Genomic DNA, 22937 nt, shown 5'->3' on the forward strand with positions numbered 1-22937 from the left:
AGTAGTAACAACCATTAGGTGAAGTAGAGCAACTCACTCCATATGAAACTGAACTCTTCTTGGTTTCATTGGCTCATAAAGAAAAACTTCCTCATATTATTTCTGTACAGTAATACAAGAGAAATAATATACGTGAACATTAACAATATCCTTCTAAATGAACTTGATTTGTCACAAATTACATGAATGCGTTTCCTAACTGTTACACCTATATTTTCTTACTCAGTACTCTATTTAAATTCTGTTTAAGTTACTTTCAACATAACACTTTGTTAATCTGATCACTTAAACTGATCCCTAAGCAGCAAATGAATCAATTCTGAAAATTTGGCCCCATATGCTATACAAGTAAAGAGCTTTTGTATTCTGAAAGAAGTTGAACTTGTACTTTTCCTAATATCAAGGTTGTGCCTGTCTGCTCTGAGGAAGACTATCACCCAGCAGCTGGTGCAGAAGAGAGGTTCTTGTCATCTGATCTCAACCACAGTTCTTGTAAACCTTTAGGGTCCTAAATCTGAGGAAGTTCCACCCCCATCAATTGATGCCCTTCACATGAGCAGGAGGTTTCAATTCTTATTTTTCCTAATTTATTAACAGGCAAACTGTCAGAGTGCAACAGAGTATTAGTCATTTAATGGGGAAGTAGAAAATAATGAGAGACTTACGGCTGGTGCATTGTTTTGAATTGGCTCAGCTCATAATCTGATATATTCTGAAAAGAGAGAAAACACATTTTATATTTTAAATAGAGATCAATTTGATCAAGACAAATCCATTAAGTGAATTGCATGACATTTTTAATAGTGAACTAAGCAAAGACCTAAGAACCAGTTTTTAGTTTTGTAGCTACATGGTTGTGTCATCTCGGTTAATGCTTAACTTTTTATTACTAGCCTGTTGTAACATTTCTGGAAAACTGGTAGGATACACTACATTGTTAGATGGGAATTTAACTGGGCATGTGGCAGATTAAATTATGCTGGTTAATGAATCATTCAAAAAGCGATAAGCAAGCCATTTTATATACTCTCTTTCCAGCTCCACCACAGAATTTCTTTGGGTTTTTTTAACGGAAATCAGCAGATTAACATAACAATGGCTGAGTGGAAGATTACTTTAACAATGGCTGGCAGACTATTAAATCCCAGTTTGGTCTGTTCTTGTGCTAGACATCTGCATGACTCCTCAACCCATGAAAAACTGGGGATGAAAAGAAATGGAATTTTTAATGTGGCACCTGGGCACATACAGTGCCCATTCTAGTGCTGTGCAAGCTAATTTGGGTACGGGAAACAGCTTAGCCAAATCATTTCAATAGTTTGTGTAGCTCCATATACTTTTCACCTCAATGTGCGAAAGAGGCCGTGCATTGCACTAAAGCACTTCTCATGTTAAAGCTGGCACATAGCTTGTAGCCGACCTTCTTAAGTCAGAGTTTTAAACTGGTCTAAATGAAACCTTTTCTTATCTATGGATTTTCCTTTAGTGCAAAATTTCCAGTAAAATCTCTGGATTCTACCCAGACCAAGTGTGTGATTGCATGGTTTCAGTCCAAAAACCTGCTAATGGTAAAATGCCCTCTTTCTCAGCATAGATTTCAACAGGGGATGTGTCAGGCTGAAAACATGTCCATTTAATAGATGCAATTCTAACTCTCCTTCTCTTTTTGTGTCAGGAATAGGAAATTAATTTGCTTGTTTCCTGAGACTTCCTAGGCACACCTCTAATGGATGTGAAATCTCTGACATGGATACTTTCCAGTGACTTCAGTGATACGGAGTTAACTGTAATATGATTGATGTTTGCTCGGCTCTGTTTTCTGAATAACCCCCCAGCCATCAGTCCCATTCCAAACTGTTTTGCCTTTTCTCTCACCATCTCATCAGCATGATGGATGAGTTTGCATCAGGCATACAAAATGAGACACTAATAACAAGTGTATGAGACAAGGAGATCAGTGGAGAACACGTAAGATCCCAGAGAAAACCAATTTCCTCAGTCTGTATTTAAATTCAAGTGAATCTCTACATTTCTTTAAGTTCTTTGATACATTTGTTATGAAAATATGCCATTTCAGGCACTAGAGAACCCCCTACGTTTAATAGTTAGCCTGTAATTATACTGTAACAAAAAGCAGCTGTATATCTACATTAGTGCATATGGTAATTAGCAGATGATCTAGCAGATCTAGAAATCACCAAATTCCTCAGGAAATATAAAACTATATTGAGCTGTCTGATTGACACAGAGGCCCATCTGGGCTTGTTCAGACTTCGTCAGCTGCAATAATGACTCATGAAATTGCCTCTGCAGATCAATGACCAGCAATATTAGGGCTATTTCAGCCCCCGTTATTGTACCCTCTAAATAACAGGAGGAAGCAGTTATGCTTTTTGTTATAAGGACTTGATTTTTGTTCACTCCCTTTTCTTTGCAAAATAGACTATTTAAACCTTTTCTTGAGCATATTAAGATTGCTAAGGTATAACTGCTTGGTGACTGCAGCCAAATAGCCTGTGTAATTCTCACTACCCTTCCAAACCGATGCTTGCTCTAATCTGCTGCTTGAGCAGTACTCTGCTGTAGGCAGCTCTTTCTGCCCATGCAAGTGCTGTGTGTAATGGTCAGATCGAGCACTTTTTAAACTAGAAATTTAGCTTGACAGAGGAGGAAACTATGGATCTAAGCACTTCCTATGCTGGTGAATGTTTTATATAGAAGGTTTAAACTTGATTCCTTTTTATTCTGAGAAAGTCTTCTATAAGGGGATTAAGCTATGACCCTCCCTGGAGTTTGAGGAGGTTGGCATCTATGGGTCCAGCTGAAAGCTATCTTTTCTTATTTTGTATGTTTGGGTTTTGGTGATTTTTTTTTCTTTTTTTCTTCAGTAAATTGCACCGTTGATTGCAACTAAAAGTTGCTGCTACATTTTAGCAACAAAATCCTGGTCTTAGGAAAGAGTACAAAAATATCGTGCAAACTCAACATTTTTGAAATTACATGGTAGCTTCTGTAAGAAGATGACTAATTCTTCCAGGTTTTAACCGTCCATTGCTCTTGTTGTTGCTTATGGTATACATTGTTAGTGATTCATATTGGCATGAATGGAACATATTGCAAATGAATAAGCGCGATAAAGAAGAAGTTAAAGTAGTTTTTTTCCTGGAGGCATATGAGTTGCCAAATATACAATGAGGAACTAAAGGGACAGATTGGAGTGTTTGGGTTTTTTGTATTTACAGTTTCATGCTAGAGCGCAATTTAGAAAGCATATAAAAATTATGTCCTCTTCAAACCTGCTATTGATTTCCTCTTTTCTGCTGGCTGCTTCATTCACCTAACATCAACCTTCTCAGTAGCTCACTCACCTAGCTTAGTAGCTAAGAGTAACCAAAGCTCTTAGCTTGCAGATCTAGCCAGCCAGCTTTGTTCTGCGGATAGCATCATGGAAGGGGTGAAACGCTGCAGGGGTGCAAATGTTTGAGGTGTGTCTCTCACTCCTTTACTTGCAGAGGCATGTCTCGAATCTGAGCCTATCCTGCTGTAGCTGCTTGCCAGCATGGGTGCTGGGGAAGGGGAAGCCTTATATCAAAAGCAAAGGGAAGCTAAACTTCTGTACAGTCTGGAGCAGACCCGTATGTAGGTATAAATGCATAAAGCATTTTTGTCTGGAAAACCTAGACTGACTCATGCAGGTGGACTGTGCAGTGCACGCACAGCGAACTGGCACGTCTGAGGTGCTCTGGTTCGGTGCACGTGCTTCACAAATGGCCAGCATGTGTGCACGTGGCTTACATGTCTTGGCTGGGTGGGATTTATGGCATTTTGCAGACTTGGGGACATGTAGAGGATGACTGGTAGGGGGATAAGTTAGCATGCAAATGGAGTGCTGGTTTGAGGAAACTGAGAAACTATGGTAGGAAGGTAAAGGGAACGGGGCTCTTTCATGGGATAAAACATTGTAAGACAGTATATAGCATGTATGGCACCTTCACCTGCTTCAGGTTTAGCACTTCTCTAAGGAAGGCTTCTAAGTCACAAAGGTGGCTGTTAGAAGTTACGGGACCTGATGTGTTTTGGCCTCCAGGTTTGCTTCGGAGATTTTTTTGTCATGCTTTCACAGTTCCTAGATGAGGTTGGACTAAAGGATATTTTAAAAGAGTTATTACCTCAAAAAAAGTTTTTGGATGTCTTTGCAGAAGGTTGTTGAAACAGTTGACTGTATGATACAGTCTTTTCAACTCTATTTTGAAGTTCACAGAAGCACAGCTCTTTCCCCATCCTTACTTTTCAGCCCCTCCTTGTAGGTAAGCACCTGTATAAGATGGTTATGGCTGCAGGTGCAAATAATACCTGATAAGTCAGGAGAGCTCTGAAGGATCAGTAGGAGTCTGAAAGGTCAAATTTTGATGCAAATGGGGATGAGGGGATTACCTTGACTTTATGATAAACAAACATCCTGTGTTGCTAGGTAAGCTGTCAATACCTGAGCAGTAAAGCTGCATGTGAGGTGACAGCCTTGAACCTTACAATAATGCTGAGTTACGTTCTGTAACATTGCTGGTACTGAGCATGGACCAGTTTGGAGTGGTTTGCTGTGAAATGTTTGTTGCTTTTTGTGTGTGTCCGTGTGTTTTTATATATATATAATATATAAAAAAACCTTTATAAATATATATGTGTATTTGAATATGATATGGTATAATGAATTTTACTTCCTACTAACTTTCTTCAGGTTTTTTGGGAGGGACATAAAGACCCAGATTTATTTGATATAAGGCAAATTCATGTTGTTACGGCAAAGTAAATGCATAATATATTACAAAAGCTCTGTATTCAGTATGATCAACTTTAGATTAAGACCTGTTTATGTTTATGGAATCTGTTTGGTATTGACAAAAAGACCTGCAGGAAGCCAGGATTAGGAGAAATCTACAGCTACATTTGTCATTTCTGAATGACAGAAATTTGGAGGGTAAATAAAAATTATCTACCTTTAGGCAGTCAATACGAGTAAAAACCTGAAAAATGATAGAATTGTAATAATGCATATTAATCATATCTTCTATTAACTGGCATAGTGGACTATCTGTAATTAGTCAGAGAAGATACAGCATTTCTTAGTAAAAATGTCCTTATGGAATATAAAAATATCCTTATGGAATAAGAATACGAGCTCTGTGCTATCCCCTAGAAATACAACGTGAGCTATAGACTTTTGCCAGTGTTATCTGGCAAAAACTGTCAGAGTGTCTCAGATTGAGTGAACCATGGAATAAATGCTGAGTGGAAATTTTTTAGGTCTTTTTTTCCTTAGGTAAAAACTGTGCCCCACAGGGGGAGAAAAGCTGAAGAAAAGGTGGTAAATAAAAAGTGGAATCCTTAAAATTAAAGGTCAGCCCAGAAAAAATGGCATAATAAAGAACCATTTTCTGTTGTGAATGGAGAATTACTATTTTTAAGGTATTTATCAGTTTTGAAGTGTGTGAAACTGACATCTAGTGGCAGCAAGAGCACTTTGTCTGCAAAGTGGCTTTATAGAGAGACCAGTTTGCATAGCAGATTAACAGGTTGTAAATTATGTTACATACTGAAATTGCAATTCCCTGTACTTCAGCCTACTTTAAATCCAGTTTCTTTGTGTTACAGAGCCTTTCAAATTAAATCTTACTCCTTTTAGTAATATATTGCTTATGTGAAGCAAGGTGGTGGTGTCTGTTCATCTTTACGAATGCAGGGACTGCTACCATGCAAGTGTCATCCTGATGAAAAGTTTCTTTAGAGGGGAAAAGGTTGGAGAGGGTGTTAGGATTAAAATATTCCAATCGAAAAAGCTGCGGATAAGGGTTAAAGAATCTCAGCAGGGTCACTGGGGAAATTGTTTGGCAGCTACCAATTTTAGACCTCTTACAAATAAACAGCAGAAGTCAGGCTTCAGAGCTGCGGCGCATGTCTCAGGTGTGGCGTTACTCACAAGTGTAAGCTTCTCTGGGAGGAGAAGCAGGGCTTTATGGACAAGATACAGACCTCACGTGAATTCAGGCAAGATGTGTGGGGTCTGAATCAATAGAGCGTATAGGCATGTGCTTAAATCATTCTCATTGAAGGCAAGAGGATATGTTCCAGCACCATTCAAATCTATCTCCCAGGTAATAAAATGAAAGAGATCAGCAACAGAAGGCTGGGTGAAGGCAGAGACAAATCTGAAGGAAGAAGGAAAGGAAACGTTCTGTGAAAGTGTAATTAGAAGTGGGCAAAAATAAGACCACCAACAAAAAAAACCGCTTTATTTTTTCAGGGTTGGCAGTTTGTGGCAAGAATTGTCAAACTATATTGGTCAAGTTTTCATTGTAAATGTTTATTTTACAGTCTTCTCAGTTCATAACTGCTGCAAATATCTCAGAGGTAAAAAAACGCTGGTAGCGTAATTCTAGTGAAACATAGCTCTGTGCAGTTTCAAGGCAGAGGTGAATCATGCTATGCTGTCTCTATCATTCCATCTCTTAATTTCAAAACATGGTGAATCATGTTTGTTGAACACAAATGTTGATATTCTGCAGTGCAACTAAAGTCACAGTTGTAGAAGTAGTCTAAGAAACAGCTGCTGCCATTTCAGATAGGCGAGCCTACTGCTTTAATGTGAAAGCAGAGGTGAGCAGCAATCCTGTTTGTTGCAGAGCCGCTCTGTAAGGACAAGATTAGTTGTTAACAGTCATGCCAGCCACGGCTAGGTGATGCAGTCTTATCTGTCCTGAGCTGGTAATCGAGTGTAGGTGCTTAACAGTTCTAATATACTTTTGACCTTTCAGGTCTGAGTGTGGGAATGGTTGCAATGACACGAGGCCAATTGCTATGTGCAAAGTCACTCTGGCTTTGTCTGCACTCACCGGGGCTTCTCCTTACTGCTTAGCAGTGAAAGCATAAGAATAAGTCATGCTAGTAGTGCCAGAATTGTTGATATACATGATATCTCTAAGATTTTACAGCAGCCATCACTGTGTTTGGCTTAGATAAGACCTCACGTAGTACAAATGAAGTGGTGTTGGTAGCAGTGTTAGTAGCAAGGGAATATATTCAGGAGATGCTTGGTGTAAATAGGAGTGTTGGGGATGGGTTTCTTGGTCCACTGTGAATTTGTCAGCCATCAGGAACTGCTGCTGGTATTTTGTCCTCAGGCACGGTTTTAGTTAAACAAAACTGCTCCTGTAATGTCTTGTTACTATCACACTGCGATAATAGCTGTGTTCAACACGTTACAGGAGTTTGAGGTCTAGATGTCTGTAATGCTGGAAGGAACAATAGGGTATTCTACATTTTTTAGGACAATCAGGATTACTTTAGCACCACTAATGGCTGTCTGTTTGTAGGGCTGCTGTGCTACCATTTCAAGTGAAAACCAGGGTTTTTTTATGAATGGTTTGATTAGGTTTAATATGCATTGAACTACTGTATGGTTTTGCCAGAACTCCAAGGCTCAGGAGTGTGTACTGCATACCCCACCACATTTATTTAACTGTTGAGATGTTAGAAACTTTTTTTTTTTCTTTAAAAGAAAGATATTTTCCTGCAATAGTAGCTCAGAGAATCCCTGTTGTTTATGTTAGAGGAAGCTGCCTTTTGCAATAGTACCTAAAGTAGACACATTTAAGGTTAATAATTTTTGCTTTGAAAGAGCTCTAATGAAAGATTAAACTAGTTGATTCTTTGTTCTCGTACATGCTATGAGTGGGTTCACCTATAATTTATTTGTTTATGACCTAGGGTTTCCAGCCCATTCTACACCCCAGCGTTGCTGCTTGCTTACACTTGGCTATCCAAGACTTTTTTGAGCCAGTCATACTCCATCTCATATGCTGAATGAAAGGTCCCCTCCTTGAAAGCTGGCTGCAGAAATAGCCTTGGTCTAAGACACTAAAGCTCCATCTGCAACATAAATCTGTGTTTTTAGTACGTGCAATGGGAAAGTTAATTTTATTTTTCCTAGAACATGGGTGTCCCCGTTAGTCTTAAGCTGCCCTGATGGAGAGGTGAGGGGTTTGCAAGGTTGTTTCAAAAATTATGCTGTCTTCCCCACTGACAATGTAATGTTCTGTGGGCTGAGCTCTATATTTGCATGTCCTTACTGAAAGGACACTTACCGGAACACAGAAAATAAAACCACTTCCCATGTCTTTATAGCAATGCTTAAGCAAATTGAAATGGGTTTTAGTGTTTGAAAAAGGAAGCAAGCAATAACATCTATGACCACTAGAAATTTAGCCTCAGCAAAAATCAGCAGAGCCTGTTGCTGATGTGGGCTGCAAGATTAGGAAGTCTGAGCGTTGGTTTTTTTTTTGTGTGTGTGTGATGGTTTTTTTTCTTGTTTGCTTTTTTTTTTTTTTGAGAAAAGATATTTCAGAAGAGCCAGCTGAAAGTCTTCTAGCAGAACCATTTATCTCTAAAAATGCTTCATCAATTAAAACAGATTGCTTTGCAGGACTCCTTTCACTTCATCAATGATTAAGAATGTATAAAAAATTTTGGCAAAGTTGAATTAATTTATTTTGATGTTTTTAATATAAGTCAAAAGGCCCAAATAAGGCTTGCCATTTTATTTTTACTTTTACGGGAAACTTGCAGCTATTCATTCTGATTCAGAACAAAGGGAAATACTGAAGCAGCAGAAGCTAAATTTTTGGCCACATCTAAGAATTAATGGCCTGGAAAATATTTCCGGTCTGTAGTCAGGATACCAGTGACCTGAGATCTCCAAGAAACAGGGCACGCTGCAGAAATGCCCTCAGCACGGGGCTCTGCTGGAAGCAGAGCTGGTGCTTTAGGAATTGACCTTTCCCCAAAACTCAGACCAAGGTGGGAATGCACAAGGCTGTTGACCAGTTTTGGACCCAGTTTAACAGTGATATCTAACAGGAATTATACTGTCAGCTTCTTTTAATAATCTTGCCCTTCAATGGGGCTGAACCATGTCTGAGACCAGCTGCTGCTTCCAGCTACCCGACTCCCCTTCCAATAACTGCAAGGAGGTGATTTGAGTCAAGTGGTGCCCCTCTGGGTCTAGCTTATTAAAACAACACTGTTGTGAAAACAAAATTAACCCTTGCCATGTGGTTATGTGCAATTTCTTTCTAGATCATCTTTTCCTACCTTAACAATCTGGTTTTGCTACCTGGTATATCCTTACGTGAGCAGACCTCTCCACCATGGCCTGTCTACAAGGATCTTGCTGAGGTGGGACTACAGAGGCTCTTCAAGATCCTCCCCTGCCTCTGTCAGGGTCTCTTGCCCCTAGATAACCTGAGCAAGTTTTATTTTAATTACCTTGTATCTTATTTCTGGGGGATGTTTGATAAAACACAGCTAGCATGGAGCCCTTCTGGTGCTTGCTCCCTAAGGCCACCAAGGTGCCACCAGGCAGGGATGGGAGAAATCTGAATGAGGCACCTGAATCATAGAATGGTTTGGGTTAGAAGGGACCTTCAAAGTCTGACCCACAATGTCCTGGTGGTTTGTGGCTGCCAAGGGCCAGTCCTGCTCCCTCGACTCCTGTCATGGAGGCATGTCTCCCATGCATGTGCTGACTCTGGTGCTTCTCTGACCCTTTTGTGGGTTGAACCAGCTGCAAATGAAACAAGGGGATTCTCTTGAACCAAGGGAAGCTTCTGGCTGGAAAGGCAGGGGCGGGGGGTGATATGTAGAGAAAATTGTTGGTGAGGAGACTGACCCCCGTCCCTGGCAGCAGCCTCTTCTGTTGTCTGGGTTTGTCTGAAATATCTTGCTAAAGCTGTGTTTTCCACAGCTGCTTTAAACCTTCTGGAGAGGTGTATTCTCTGGGCATTGCTCTTCCTCTGTCTCTTCCCTAATCCAGCTCACCACACAACTGCTGGTGACAGCATGGGAGTGGTCTGCCTGAAAAATAACTATTAAAAAACCAAAAGTTTCCAGCTGTTAAAACCTTGATGCACTGTCTTTGTGGCCAAGTGAGCGACAGTGCCAGCAAAGTTGTGTGTGTGTGTGTGTGTGTGTGTGTGTGTGTGTGTGTGTAATGGGAGCGCATGGCAAAGGTGGAAGGGGGAGCATTGCCTCTTTAAACAGATATGAAACTCCCTTCAGTTAATCTCATTTGCTTACTGAGGAAATTGGGCAGGAGCTAAAATGGTTGTGGTGGTGGCATTTTCAGTATTTGAATATTGACTTAGCAGGGAGAGTACTGTCTTGGAACGGTGGCAGAGGCTGTCTCAGTGGAAGATGCTCTGTGCACTACATTGAAAAATGGAAGTTCTCTCTATTATTAAAAGTATTAAGAGTTTCCACCCTGCTCTCAAACAGGAGGCTGAAAATGATGACAGGAAGTAGCGCAGCAGGAATCAATTCTCAGGTCACTGATAGGTGAGACTGGCAAGGACCCTTGTTTCTTCTGGAAAAGTTAAGCCATAATCCTACTTAAATTGCACAGAAAGGCTCCACGAGTCTCTCAGGCTGTTTGGAGCAACAGGATCAATCTCGGAGAATCCCAGAAAGCGGGGGACTTTCGGCCTCCAGCTCTCCCCTGCTGGCCAAGGGCCTGGGAACTGTGCAGAAGTGCTCCCTGCTGACACTGCCTGCAGAAGCAGCTGCCTTCCGCTTTCCTGCATCTGGTCAAAACCAATAATTATAACAAGAAGTGCTGGGAAATAGCTGAGCCTGAAAAGCCTGTACAGAGGGGTGTGAGAATCATCTCACCTTTGAGAGCAAATACTATGGCAGAAGCAGTGAGAAATCTTAAAACTGCAACAGCAGCCTTAAAAGCAAAACCTATACATAAGAGTATTCTCGAAATATTAAGAAAGATCATATGCATAATTGTAAGCACATTAAATTTCATCAAGGGAACAAGAAGTAGCTAATGTTAATGGTAAGGATAAACGCCCTTGCTGAATCAGAAACCAAATGTGACTTTGTGCATGCCTGGCAGCTCCAAATGCTCTGATGGCTGGCCACCTTCTGTTTGGAAATAAACAACAGCATAAGCTCCTTGTGCATTTAAATTAAAGAAACAATTTTATATGCCAACCCAGAAATCTGCTGAGCTACTTAACTTTGAAAGTACCCCCTGGATAGTGGGATAGATCTGCTGTACGTTCTTTGATACTGCTTTATATTCCTGAGGTAGTGCTTTAGTTCCACTGTTGAGCTTTATTTTAATAATCACAATGGTTATAGCTCTCTGGTATAGATACTCTTTAATTCATAGAGTCACGAAAATGTTGTGTGCGTGTATGTCTGTAGTCATCTTGAAAATGAGCAGTTTTCAAGTGAGATTTGCTTGAATCGTGTTACCTCAGCCACAGTAAGCAATGTCACTAATAGTGGGTTATCACTGAGTCCGTCAGCAAGATCATGACTCCTGCATATCAGTGGCTGAAATAACTTTGTGAAAAGGTAGACTTTAAGGTGCTGGAAGTCCTTACCAGTAGGAGAAGGAATGCCATATACAGTTATGGTAATTTATGTAAGCAGCAGTATTATCAAGAGTCAACACAATGAAGATCCCTTACTGTAAAGCCTACGTGATAAATACACATTGTTATAAGCACTCAGCCTTTGTGACTGTTTTGTGTTGAAGAGACCAGCTGCCAACAGTGCATGCAGCCTGTGGCGCTGATTTAAACAGCAGCAGCTACGTTTGCCGCTGGAGAAAGGCGCATGCGATTGTTTATGTCAGTTGATGTCTCCATTCAAAGCATGAACCTGATCTGTGTTGGGTCACAGCATGGTGAGTTGGATAAGGACTTCTAAGGTGGGGTGGAAGATAGACATAGCATGGAGCGGTGACCTCTGTCCTGCCCTGTGATGCTGCGCAGAGTGCTGCTTAGTGGTTTATGGGCAGGGCAGCTCCAAGTCGTGAGAGCCACCTCAGGAAGGGGCAAAGCCAAAGACTAGTACGGTAGTAAACGATGCTTACTAGTGACGCAAAGACCTTTAGAAGTTTTCTTGGTAAGGACTTGGCTACAAAGAGGTTAAGGACATTTAATTTAAACATCTGCTTTATTTTTCTCAGTTTGGAAATTTGAAAGACAGCCTGTAAACATAACACTCCCTTCCCCACATCCCAACATCCCCTGTCTTTCTGGGATGCCATTAGATTTGTTAGTGTGCTTAAATGGTTTAATTAAAAGCTTTTCTGGTCCACTGCAATGAAGAATGTCTTCTGTCAGTGAAACATGTCTGATGCTAATGATGCTTCTGGATAATAGATTGTTGCAAGGACAGTTACAAAGGTAAAGAGTAACTTAATTTGAGAGGTTTGATTTTTCTTTTACTTCAGCTGTCATGAGCTGGACAGATAATGCCAGTCAGAAAGAAGCAATGGAAAAGGTACTTTGAAAGTTTCTCATCTCCTTTGTTCTTATATGGAAATTTAACAGTATAATGACCCATTTGTCAAGTCATGTATATCTATCTGGTACACGTTAAACTATTATTTGCTTTTCAGTAGGAAAAAGGAGGTCTAGTTTTGGATACAGGACTCATTATGTTAGATTAAACAAAGTTGCTGGTGTTCGTGTGTGTATATATTTCTCTGCAGAGTATCGGTTCATAAAAGATTTGTGTGTTTTCTAATTCTGTGTTGCTGCTTGGTCTTTACAACAAATATTCATTTACTTGGTTTTCATGCTGGATCCAAGTACTTACTCGAGGGCCACACTACCCGGTGTGTACCTTACTCCATTCCCCCTCAGCACTGTGAAACTTCAAAAATGTAAATATCAGTCTTTTCTGTTTGACACTTGATTTTAGCCAATGCAGTGCATAGCTACAGCTGAAATTCTCAAAGCTTCGAAGTATTCAGACTGTATAATCCTGCTTTTAGTATGTTCTGCATTGACTTTATAGCATTAGATACTGTTTGGGAATGGATATGAAATGACTTTCTTTTGGCTCTTTCTTGAAGTGACCTGAGTTATTTGTGAACACAGTTATAAAAATGATGCCAAATATCATTGAAATTACTGTTCCACTGTATATTAGAATACATTAATATATTTTAGAAATAAAACTTGTTTCTACAATTTTTTTTTAAATTAAATTACAGCTGTTAGCAAGTGTGGTTCCTGCAGTGAAAGAAATAGTAAGACATATATTTAAAATGCCTGAAACTAAATATCTTTGTTTCAGGGCTTTACAAGTCAATGACCCAACATGTTGTTGACAACCAAGATTAAACACTTACAAGAAATTCCAAACTTTCACTGATATACAGACACTGTTTCCTTTCCTGGCAGTTTATGAAACATTAACATTTGAATTTCAGTCTGGTACTATCTGACTATTTTGGAGCAGTATATCTTTAAATCTATTAGCAAGCCTGTGCAGAGTTCAGAGCAGGAGGAGAAAGGAAAAGCAGCTTTTTTTAAAATTATTTTTTATTTAAATTAAGACAAGTTGAGCTTTGAAAACTACTGAAAGTTTTGGAATGCTAAAAGACAAACCAGCTGAAATACATTAACGAGCAAAGAGCAGGAGAAGAGGTCAAAACTGTACATGCAGATGTCCTTTCACATCCTAGTAACTGCTGAAGATTCACATGGTTTCAAAAATAAGCTCATTCCGGGGATACAATACGCATATTTGCAACTAGTTCTAATATTAGTCTGTCATTATGATGGTATCTGAAAGCCAATATTTATGCTAGCACAAAAGAGACTAATACATTACTTTTAAATTAGTCCCCCAACCTCAGTTGTCTTGTGTGTGGGAGTAGTTTCTTTGTAGGAAAAAGTCATCGCTGGTTGACTTTTCCTCTCCCTTTCTCACCCCCCAACCATTGACTAATACTGAAATTTAACATACAGTGAATATTTCCTTTTTTGCATATGTGCCACTTAAAAATGCTTTAATCAAGTTTTTAAAGCAATTTATAGTGCAGAGAGACTTTCATGTACTATTGTCTTCATGCAGAAGCAAGCTAGAAATGGAATGAACATTTAACACTAATATAAAAATCATATGCTGTTCTCTAAATGATTTGATGGATTCATAAATGTCCATTGGCAATACTGGACAATGATCCTGCATTATATAACAGCCATCCTTATGACTGGGCACATACATTTGTAAAATGGGAAAAGAACACAAAAAGGGAAAAACATTTGAATTTTGGTATGAGTTATTTAATTAAATATCAAATGTTGACAAATTTTGCATGTATATTAGCAGTTAATGCACTACTGTGTTAAAAGGTTTGTAGTGAGTGTGAATCCAATCCTTTCTTGTGTGACCACAGGCAAAATAAGAGAACTTTATTGAATAAACCAAGTAAATTCTGATAACGTAGGTTTCCTTCATATTTCAATAAATATTTTAAGTACTATTTTTCAGCATGGCTTTCCAAATTCACTTTAGTAACTAAAGCTACTAGCAAGGATCAGATCACTTCAATTATAGGATGCAACTACTTGTAGCTATTTCTGGTGCAATTAAAATGTAAAATTGTAAAAACTCATATCTCTAATAAATGAAGATGGCCATAGAATGGGTGGTGTTGCTAAAGCTGTATTTTATATTAGCTTATTTTTCTCAGTATTGGAGGGGAAGGAAGAACAGGTTTTAAAGTTCAGACATGCAGACTTAGATAAACAAAATCCATCTAGAAATTTATCCTTGTAAATTATTAAAATAATCTGTATTGGTGTGCACCTCCTACATAAACCTGAAGTATTTTATTTCTACTCCAGAAGTATAAAGCGTTGAGTAAAAAGTCCATATTCTTTTCCTGTAGTACTCTCTAGCTCCATTTTTCATGTGACTGTAATCACCAAGCCATGTAACACACCTGCATAGTATGACTAGATGCCATCGAAAGTAATTATTGTTTTTCCTCATTTTATTTTATTGCATCTCCTGCCAAGTAAAAGACCCTGGCATTTCCTATTCTTATGTGTTTGTAAAATGAATATGCCTTCCCACTATCATCTGTATGAGAGCGAGAGTCTGCAGCTCGTTCAGATGTGTATGTGAGCATGCACACGTTCAGATGATGGATGTTGGGATAGTTGTTGACCTTCTGACTGATGGCCATGCTTATGTGGAGTATCTGTGGATCTGGGTACCATTTAGCATGACAAAACTGGCTTTACTTGGCTTTAGCTGATTAAAATTCATATCCAATACTTCATGAATATGACTTACTTCAAACTGAAGCTCAAAAAGTTAAAACCATATTCAAGAAATTCTTGGACTTGGAACTGTATTTCATGTTACTATGTGGAAATCCAACTATTGTCTGCAAATGTCAGGTTATACCCATTTTGTCTGTGTTGCCCAAATGGATATTCCTCTCATTTGGAACTAAAGAGGTGCTTTGGGTTATGATGAAAAACGTAAGAAAACATAAAACAATCTCCTATGACCTAATTGTTCAGTTCCTCAGTTTCTCATGTTCCTGAATTTATTCATGAGCATAGTCACAAAATCCTTCAAGACCCAACAGAAAATGAAGTGCTAAACTGTAAGTTCAAGAATACTTAATTGGACAGGGAAAAGGAAGAAGAAATAACACCATAAATAATGCATGGCACAGTTCTAAAAAAGACTGAAAATTTGTTGGTAGAGGACTTTCTGCTGGGGGTGTATATGCTATGACCAAATATAACCCAGGGCTTTGTGGACGATACCCTCGTTCTTACAGGTTTTATTTGCTTTTCTTCCTATTGCCTCTTTAAAATTCAGTGCTGTGCTGGTACAGATGCATTTCAGGTACTCTCTGAACGCCCTGAATCAAAAGCATTCAAGTAAGAGGTTGGGTTTTTGAGGTTTTTTTTGTTGTTGTTTGTTCCAGTGAAGAGTCTCCTTCACTTGCAACGTGATGCCGGTACATATTTGTATTTCTTTAATCTGCTTTTGTCTGGGTCCTGTAGTATATAAATCTAGTGCACAAATTAAGTGTTGCAATTCCCCCCTCACGGAAAACTAGGGATTCAGGGCAAATGTCAACATTTTCCTTAGCTAGTTCCAAGCGAGTAAAACAGGTTGCCAGCTTTACATATGAAACATACATTTGTAATCTAGTGTCTGTGCACGTATATATATATACATACTTTTTTAAACAAAAAATTTGTAAAACCTGTATCTACCTTATCCTACATTCAGATGGTTAAGCACCTTGCTTACGGTGATCAGATCTTGTTTTAGTATGCTGGGGCTTTTACGTACGTTTAATGGAAAACCACGTTTTTACTTTATCAGGGTCCTGCTGTAAGGGGCGTTTGTAAGGACCTGGGTATTGGTAATAGTTCTCAATCTTATGCTTGTCAAGGACTATGTTGCAGTCAATACACACAATAACACCTTTTAAAAATGTAGATGGCGTTCAAGTAGCAAGGGGCAAAATACTTAAATGCTTAAGCCAAAAAGCCCAGCTGGCTTTTTCCCAGTGGAGGGGAAAAAAAAAAAAGGTACAGAAACAAAATAAAAGCATTTTACACCAGGTCTCAAAAACATTAATTAGCAATTTAAAATATCTTTCATGGGAATTTTGTGCCTCTCTGTTTACTAATGCAAACTCAAATAGTACAGGTAACAGTACCTACAGAAAACCAAGTACCCTACAAATAGAAGCTGTGCTAGATTTGATACAGTAACATGTATTTTGCATAGATTTTGCCCTTGAGTATTCCAGAGGCCTTAAATATATGAAATGATTGAAATTCTTATTCTTCTAAGTACTGGTTTTGTAGGACCTTTGGGAATTCTAATTTCTTTCCAGCGTGCCTCTTTCTGAGCGCCAGTGTGTGATGTGGTTTTTCAGCAATGAAACCCAAACTTCAAGCCACATTCCCTAATGATAAAGCCTTTGCTTATGCACAGAATTGGCACTGGGAAAACTCACTAATGAAAGACCTCTGCAATTGTATTTGTATGGGGTTTTTTTTGTGTGTGTGGTTTTGTTTTTTTTTTAATTGTGGGTAAATACCGTAAGTTTTTAGATATGGAAAGATTGATAAATATTTTAATAGTGCCCTCTGAGCCATTCTAGGAATGGCTGCAAGCTTTTGTTGCTCTTAACAGTATGTTGATAACTGACGGGTTGTGCAAACCATCTGCTGATTGTTTTAAATCAAAGACAATATTACATTGAAGTTTAGCAGTCACTACATTTGTAGCAATCTACAGGTTTGCTGTTCCTGTATTGTTTGCCTTTATTTTTTTTTAAATTTTTTTCCTTTCTTTCCCCCTAGCATCATGCTTGTTCACAGCAGATGGCATCATGTGAAGAAAACCAGGATGGCTTCTTTTTACTAAGGGAAACCTGCTGACACTTGGTAGCTTAGTCTTTATCTGCCTCTGTGTTTCTTGTTTTTATAAATTTGCATTGCAGACAATGGACTTTTATTTTAGCTGTGTTAAGCCCTTTAACACAGCCATAACAGCTCAGTCAGCAGTAGCAAAATGTGCTCAGGTTATTGTGGGTTATGTCTACCTCTTAGGGACCAAGGGCGCTTCTGTGTGAGAAATTTACCAGCAGAACTGTCCTGGCATAATCACGCTCATGTATCACCCCTGGGGATGTCTTGTTGGGAATAGCAGTGTCCTTTTTTGCCTTAGTTTATGTCAATTTATGTTTAGTATCTTTTTAATAGCAGACAGTATCCAGACAGAGCTAGAAGGTGTTTCAACAAAAATGTGCTTTTTTTCTCTGCTATTTCAGGAAATTCAAGTTGCTTTAATTAATTAATTATATTTTTTTTTTTAGAAATTATTTCTAGCCATCCAATTAGTTCTGCTTTGATTCAACAGGAATAGCAGCTCAAATTGTATCTCCCTGGAAATTTTTTATCTCATTTTGGCACTAGCATCACCCATTGGCTTAAGTAGTGTGTTAATATTTGGGGCCTTTTGAGGTTCCCTCTATTTGGAATGGCAACTTATGCTAAATGCAGGTATTTTGTTTGATTCAATCCTGCATTTACACAGAAAACTGATGAAGCCCTCCTTTCCTGAACCTAGTGGAAGCAAAAACCAACTTAACATCCTCAGGCTTTTGCTGGCCTATTCCCAAGGAGCCCTTTCTCCCTGCTATATTGTCTGGTTCTCACAGGATTTCCTTCTTTTCAGTGGAATTGGATGTATTCACCTTTGCAAACCAACAGAGCCCTGAGTGGTCCCTATCTTAAAAAAACTCCTTTACAACATTGATTTTTTTTAACCTTGTTCACTCTTTCTCATAAGAATCAATAACGTTTAGCTGGTTTTAGTCTTTGCTGCAGAGAGAAGTATTTTCCCAGAAACCTTAGAAATATCTTCCAGGCTAAGAGCACCATGGTCCCCCTCACCAAGACAGTTAAATCAGTGTGAATGCATTATCCTTGGGAACTCTTGGTTTAATTAGATTGAGATTGAGTTTACTTCGACTTTATTGTCAACTTTTTTTCACTTTCATGATGTTAATGAGCGACAGAGTTGTGAGTTTAGTCTGATTGGTGAGGTCCATACATGTATAACCTGATGTCCTCACTGCTGTTCTTCTGTTATATGATTGCTAGTTTTCCAGTATGTCTTTTTATTCTTAAAAAAAGGTACCATCTAGGGAAACTCTAGAGCCAATATAAATTGATGTTGTAACAGTAAGTTTTCTTATAAATTAAAATTTCTAATAGTAAAAAAGATTCCTGAGAAAGAAATTGAACCCAAAAATGAACATAAGATTTTTACTGTTCCTTTCACTATATTAAAGATGTATTTGAGATGTCATATAGATGTGAGACCAGCAAAATCAAATGTGCTTAGGCTTTCCTTTCTTATGGACACATCTGTTACCTCCTGATTTATTTTCAGCTTTGCTTTCTTGTATCTGCAATTTTTGATGTAAGACACCCTTTCACAGAACCAGCATATGCTCTGCTGTTGATAAAATGGCTTGTACACATAACTGCTGTGGGTGTACCGTAGGATCAAAAGACATTTCTTTTTCTTTTTTATTTCTCTACTCTCTTTCAGTCATTTTGGGGTGATAGGAAACAACATTTACAGAATGAAGTGCTACTTGCAAATTGATTAATGTTCCCACCAGTTAGTTGAGGTGTTTCTCATTCTTTAAAAAAAAATGTCTTTTAACTTTTAAAAGCCAATTGCTGCTGCAAAACTCGCGTTCCCGAGCTTTTTCTTCCACTCTGCCAGAAGGGTGGAGTACCCATCTTATAAATGTGGCCTTGTCTAAATCTGTATCTCTGGGAAAGTCTCGCTGATTGTTCCAGTTTAGTTCTTCATTAATAGAAAAACGTGAAGTATAACTTCCTCAAATGCTTCTGCAAGGCACAGTCAGCTAATGCTTTCCAACTGCTCTGTCTCGAGTGACATTCAGACAAGCATAGACAAAACTGCCTATAGTAAAACTGTCCAGCTTGGTAGCTTTGCATTGCTAGAGCTGCAGCTATCAGTACGTAATGATGAATTTGGTCCGCTCATGTATGCATATATATATCTCTATAAGTACTTTTAATAAGCACATATTGGGAGAAGAGAGAACCTGTTCTCTTCTCTGCATGAGATATTTTGCTGACTTCGTGTGGGACTTGCTCACCAAAACTTATAACTACTTAATTAATCTTTATGTAACTCACAATATGCCTTTGCCTACTGATGTTTTTTGCCTTTTTTTAAAGATCAATCTTATACAGAAGATAATGAAAAAATGAACTTTCCATTTTAGTATCAGCTTCCCACATTCACCTGTCTCTTCAAGCACAAAATAAAGAGTGGAGAATTAGGAATTTATAGCCCTGCATTGGAAACAGCTAATACGAAAGCAGAAGGACTAAACTGCGCACATTTTAGGGGCTTGAGAAGATTTCTGAAATGGTTAGCAGCTGGTATTTAACAATGGGAGAGTGATTATAGTTTCTGGCCAGATTTTTAGAAGTGACTAATGGTTTTAGGCACTAGTGTTGTGAAGTTCCAACTTGCATGCATTGTAAAAGCTCCTGAATTTCAGGAAGGAAGGAGTACCAAAGCACGCAAAATGGAGATTCTTCAAATCACTAATTGTCTCTAACGAAAATTTATTGAAATTATATCAGAGGGGGTGCATTTATATAACCAGGATGTTTGAGTAAAACAGAAACAGGAGGAAGTTCAAAATTGGAAAGCCTGAGACTGTGTGGAGTGATTTTCTTTTTCAGCTCAGGGCTTACAAAGTCAGTGTTGGAAACTATGACACAATGGTTTAAAAATTTCCACAACTTCTCACATTCTTTTTCATGTTCCTTGAATTGGAAAGGTCCACAAAACTTGAAGGATATTTTTAATAACATTTAAATTATCAGTAAACTTTAAGAACAAAGAATTCTGCATCAAAAGATATTCCTTTAATCCATATTTAATGTAATTATGAATAATTTGACATTTAGAATTTGATTGGATCGTTGTGTGCCAGAACTTAAAGACAGGAAAGCAGACAAGCACTTCCCATCATTCGCAGCTACTGCATAAAACAAACAAATTTATGTTCAAATCACTTCTGGCAGCAGTATTTGGAATGTGAATAGAAATGTTCTTCTGTCACAGAAAAAACTAAGGGGCCACTCCTGCAGTGAATCCTTTTGCACTGGCTCAGGATTTCTTCCTACGGGAGTACGTTGCTAGATCACGGCATTAGACAGTTTTATTAAATTGCTTTTGAGATATTTGAAAGTACTTAGAGGGAAAATTAATTCAAAATGATTGGATACAAATTCAGTTTCTACGCTAACATTTGTGGGAATCTGGTGATAATGATGTTTGACTCTGTATTTTAGTCTAATATTTTCTTTCGAGTGTTTACTAATATTAGTATATTTTGAAAATAATAAATTGATAGATAAAATCGCCTGTATTCTTATGTGTCAGACAATGAGGCACAACTTCACAGTGCCCTAGATTTCAGAAATCATTTCTACATTCAGTAACCTATCTCCATATTTATATTTTGTTTTGTTTTTGAAGAATAACGATAAATATGCAATTTTTGCTTTTACTTTACCACGTTATGCTTTGTTGAAGATACATGAATATGTAATGCCCTTACTTCTTAATTGAAGATGACTGATAAGCAGCAGGTGCGTTAAGCTATAAAATAGCCCTCATTTCTTTCAGGTCACTCTTTCATTCTAGGTACTTTATATGTTTAACAAAATTTGCCTCCTTTCTATGGCATGTTCTTATAATTTTTCTCTTTTTAAAGTGACTGAAAGTACCTGTGATTTTGCTTTTAGAAACAGTTTCCTGTTTGGCTAGAAACAGCAAGGAACAGAACCAAACCCCTCCCTGTGTGACAGCCGATGATGTTCAGGGTGACCTGGGCAGCTGTTGCTAACAGTCGCTTCGCCGGCAGCCCCCCTGCATCGCTCTGCAAGAACTGCCAGGGGGCAAAGATTGCCCTTACCTGCTTTTTGTTACATTTTCTGCCCTCCATTTTGATGCTTTGCATCCATCTCCCCTGAGGAGAAACTGTCTTTGGTTACCACCTGCCCTGAGAAACTTTCATTTTAAACAGCTTTATTTTAACAATATTTTCAAAGCCTGTAAAGCACATGCTATAGGGATGGATGCCAAGATTGCTCCTCTGCATGGAAGAGTTCAGGCCCTTAAGGGTGCCTGGCTCCTGCCGCTCTCTAAGCTCTTCATCGAGAAAGTGAGCCCAGAGCCTGTAAAAATACCTGGAAATGAAGGTGTTGCTGAAAAAAGGCAGCTCAACTGCCTCTGACAGGGAACCTCTACAGCCGAGAAGGAGGGAAGTGAGGGAAGCCCGTACAATTGCAAGTCGGTGAGAAATGTGACCCGGAGAAATTTCCTTGCATGAACAATCGGACCTAACTGAGGCAAAAAGGGAAGGAGGAGCCTGGCTAAATGCCAAGCAGAAGTAAAGCCTAGGTGCTGGAAGGTACTGGAGGCAAGGATGTGTAAACCGGGGGAGACAGAGGGGCTCGGCACCTGCAAAGTGTATTGGGGAAAGGGGTGTGTGTGTCAGGTAGTAGATAAATCCGAATAGGAGAAAGGAATGTCAGAGGAATAGAAATTGTGCATAAAGGCAATTAAATTAATGCAGTTACGTGGCCTAATCGTGTTTTGCAGCTGAGAATATGTGGCTTTGTAACCTCACTTTTCTGTGGTGAACAATTACTGGGTTTTGCCGTGGGGACCGTCTGTGCTTGCCACGGGCAGGACAAACAATGCCTACATCGCTTCTACTCAGCCAAAACAGTGGGTACCCCAAAGTGTGAGTATTGGGCTTTTGTGTGACTGTAAAAAAGTTGTGGTGGTTTTTTTTTTTCCAATGCCTTTTTGAGATAAGTGGTATACTATCAAATCCTGGAATTGTGGCATTTAGCTGTCAGCAGCCAGCGTGAGCGAGTGACTCAACAGTACCTGCAACTTGCCTCATGTTTGTCTGGACCTTGCCCATATGCAAGCTTTCTGTGCTTGCCTGATACTTGGGGAAAACACTGCAAGAGTTTTTTGGCCCTTTCCCAGAGGAATTAGGTTATAAAGACGTACTTAGCAGGCTTATTTCTGTTGTTTAAGTTTCTAATTTCTGTAATTTAATTTTCTTATTTCTGTTGTTTATGAACTTCCCCCCCCCACCCCCTCCCCCCCCCGAAAGGCAAGGCATTCATGGTCCAAATTTTATTTGTAAAACTACATACTTAGGGATGGATGTCAGATCCCATTGAAGAGAAACTGATGCTAGTTAGCTCTTTCCTAACAGATATCCAAGCAGCCAGAAACAATTTTAATCTGCCCTTCCACCTATTCCCCTATTCCATGCTCCTAAAATACCACTCGCAGTATTGGGAATCTCTCTCAGCTGAAACTGGGGAAGTGATTTAGGTCTTGTGGGACTCTGCAGCATTCACATAGCAACAGAGGAGCTCTAGGTGTGGTGTGTTCAGTCGTTGTGGTCACTAGAGAAAGCAGATGTGGCT

The 22937-nt window shown here is 38.9% G+C and overlaps 1 protein-coding gene across 3 annotated transcripts in view; it reads right to left on the reverse strand.

Annotated features, from left to right (window-relative positions):
- BLNK (B cell linker) overlaps positions 1–22937 on the reverse strand; it is a 107242-nt gene that overhangs the window by 71059 nt on the left and 13246 nt on the right. For all 3 annotated transcript variants that reach the window (XM_064463863.1, XM_064463862.1, XM_064463861.1), the window contains one exon: positions 666–712. In XM_064463863.1, coding sequence (XP_064319933.1) covers positions 666–712 — 47 coding nt within the window. The remainder of the gene's footprint in view (positions 1–665; positions 713–22937) is intronic.

This window comes from Phalacrocorax carbo, chromosome 12, assembly GCF_963921805.1.
Source record: "Phalacrocorax carbo chromosome 12, bPhaCar2.1, whole genome shotgun sequence".
Taxonomy (NCBI): Eukaryota; Metazoa; Chordata; class Aves; order Suliformes; family Phalacrocoracidae; genus Phalacrocorax; species Phalacrocorax carbo.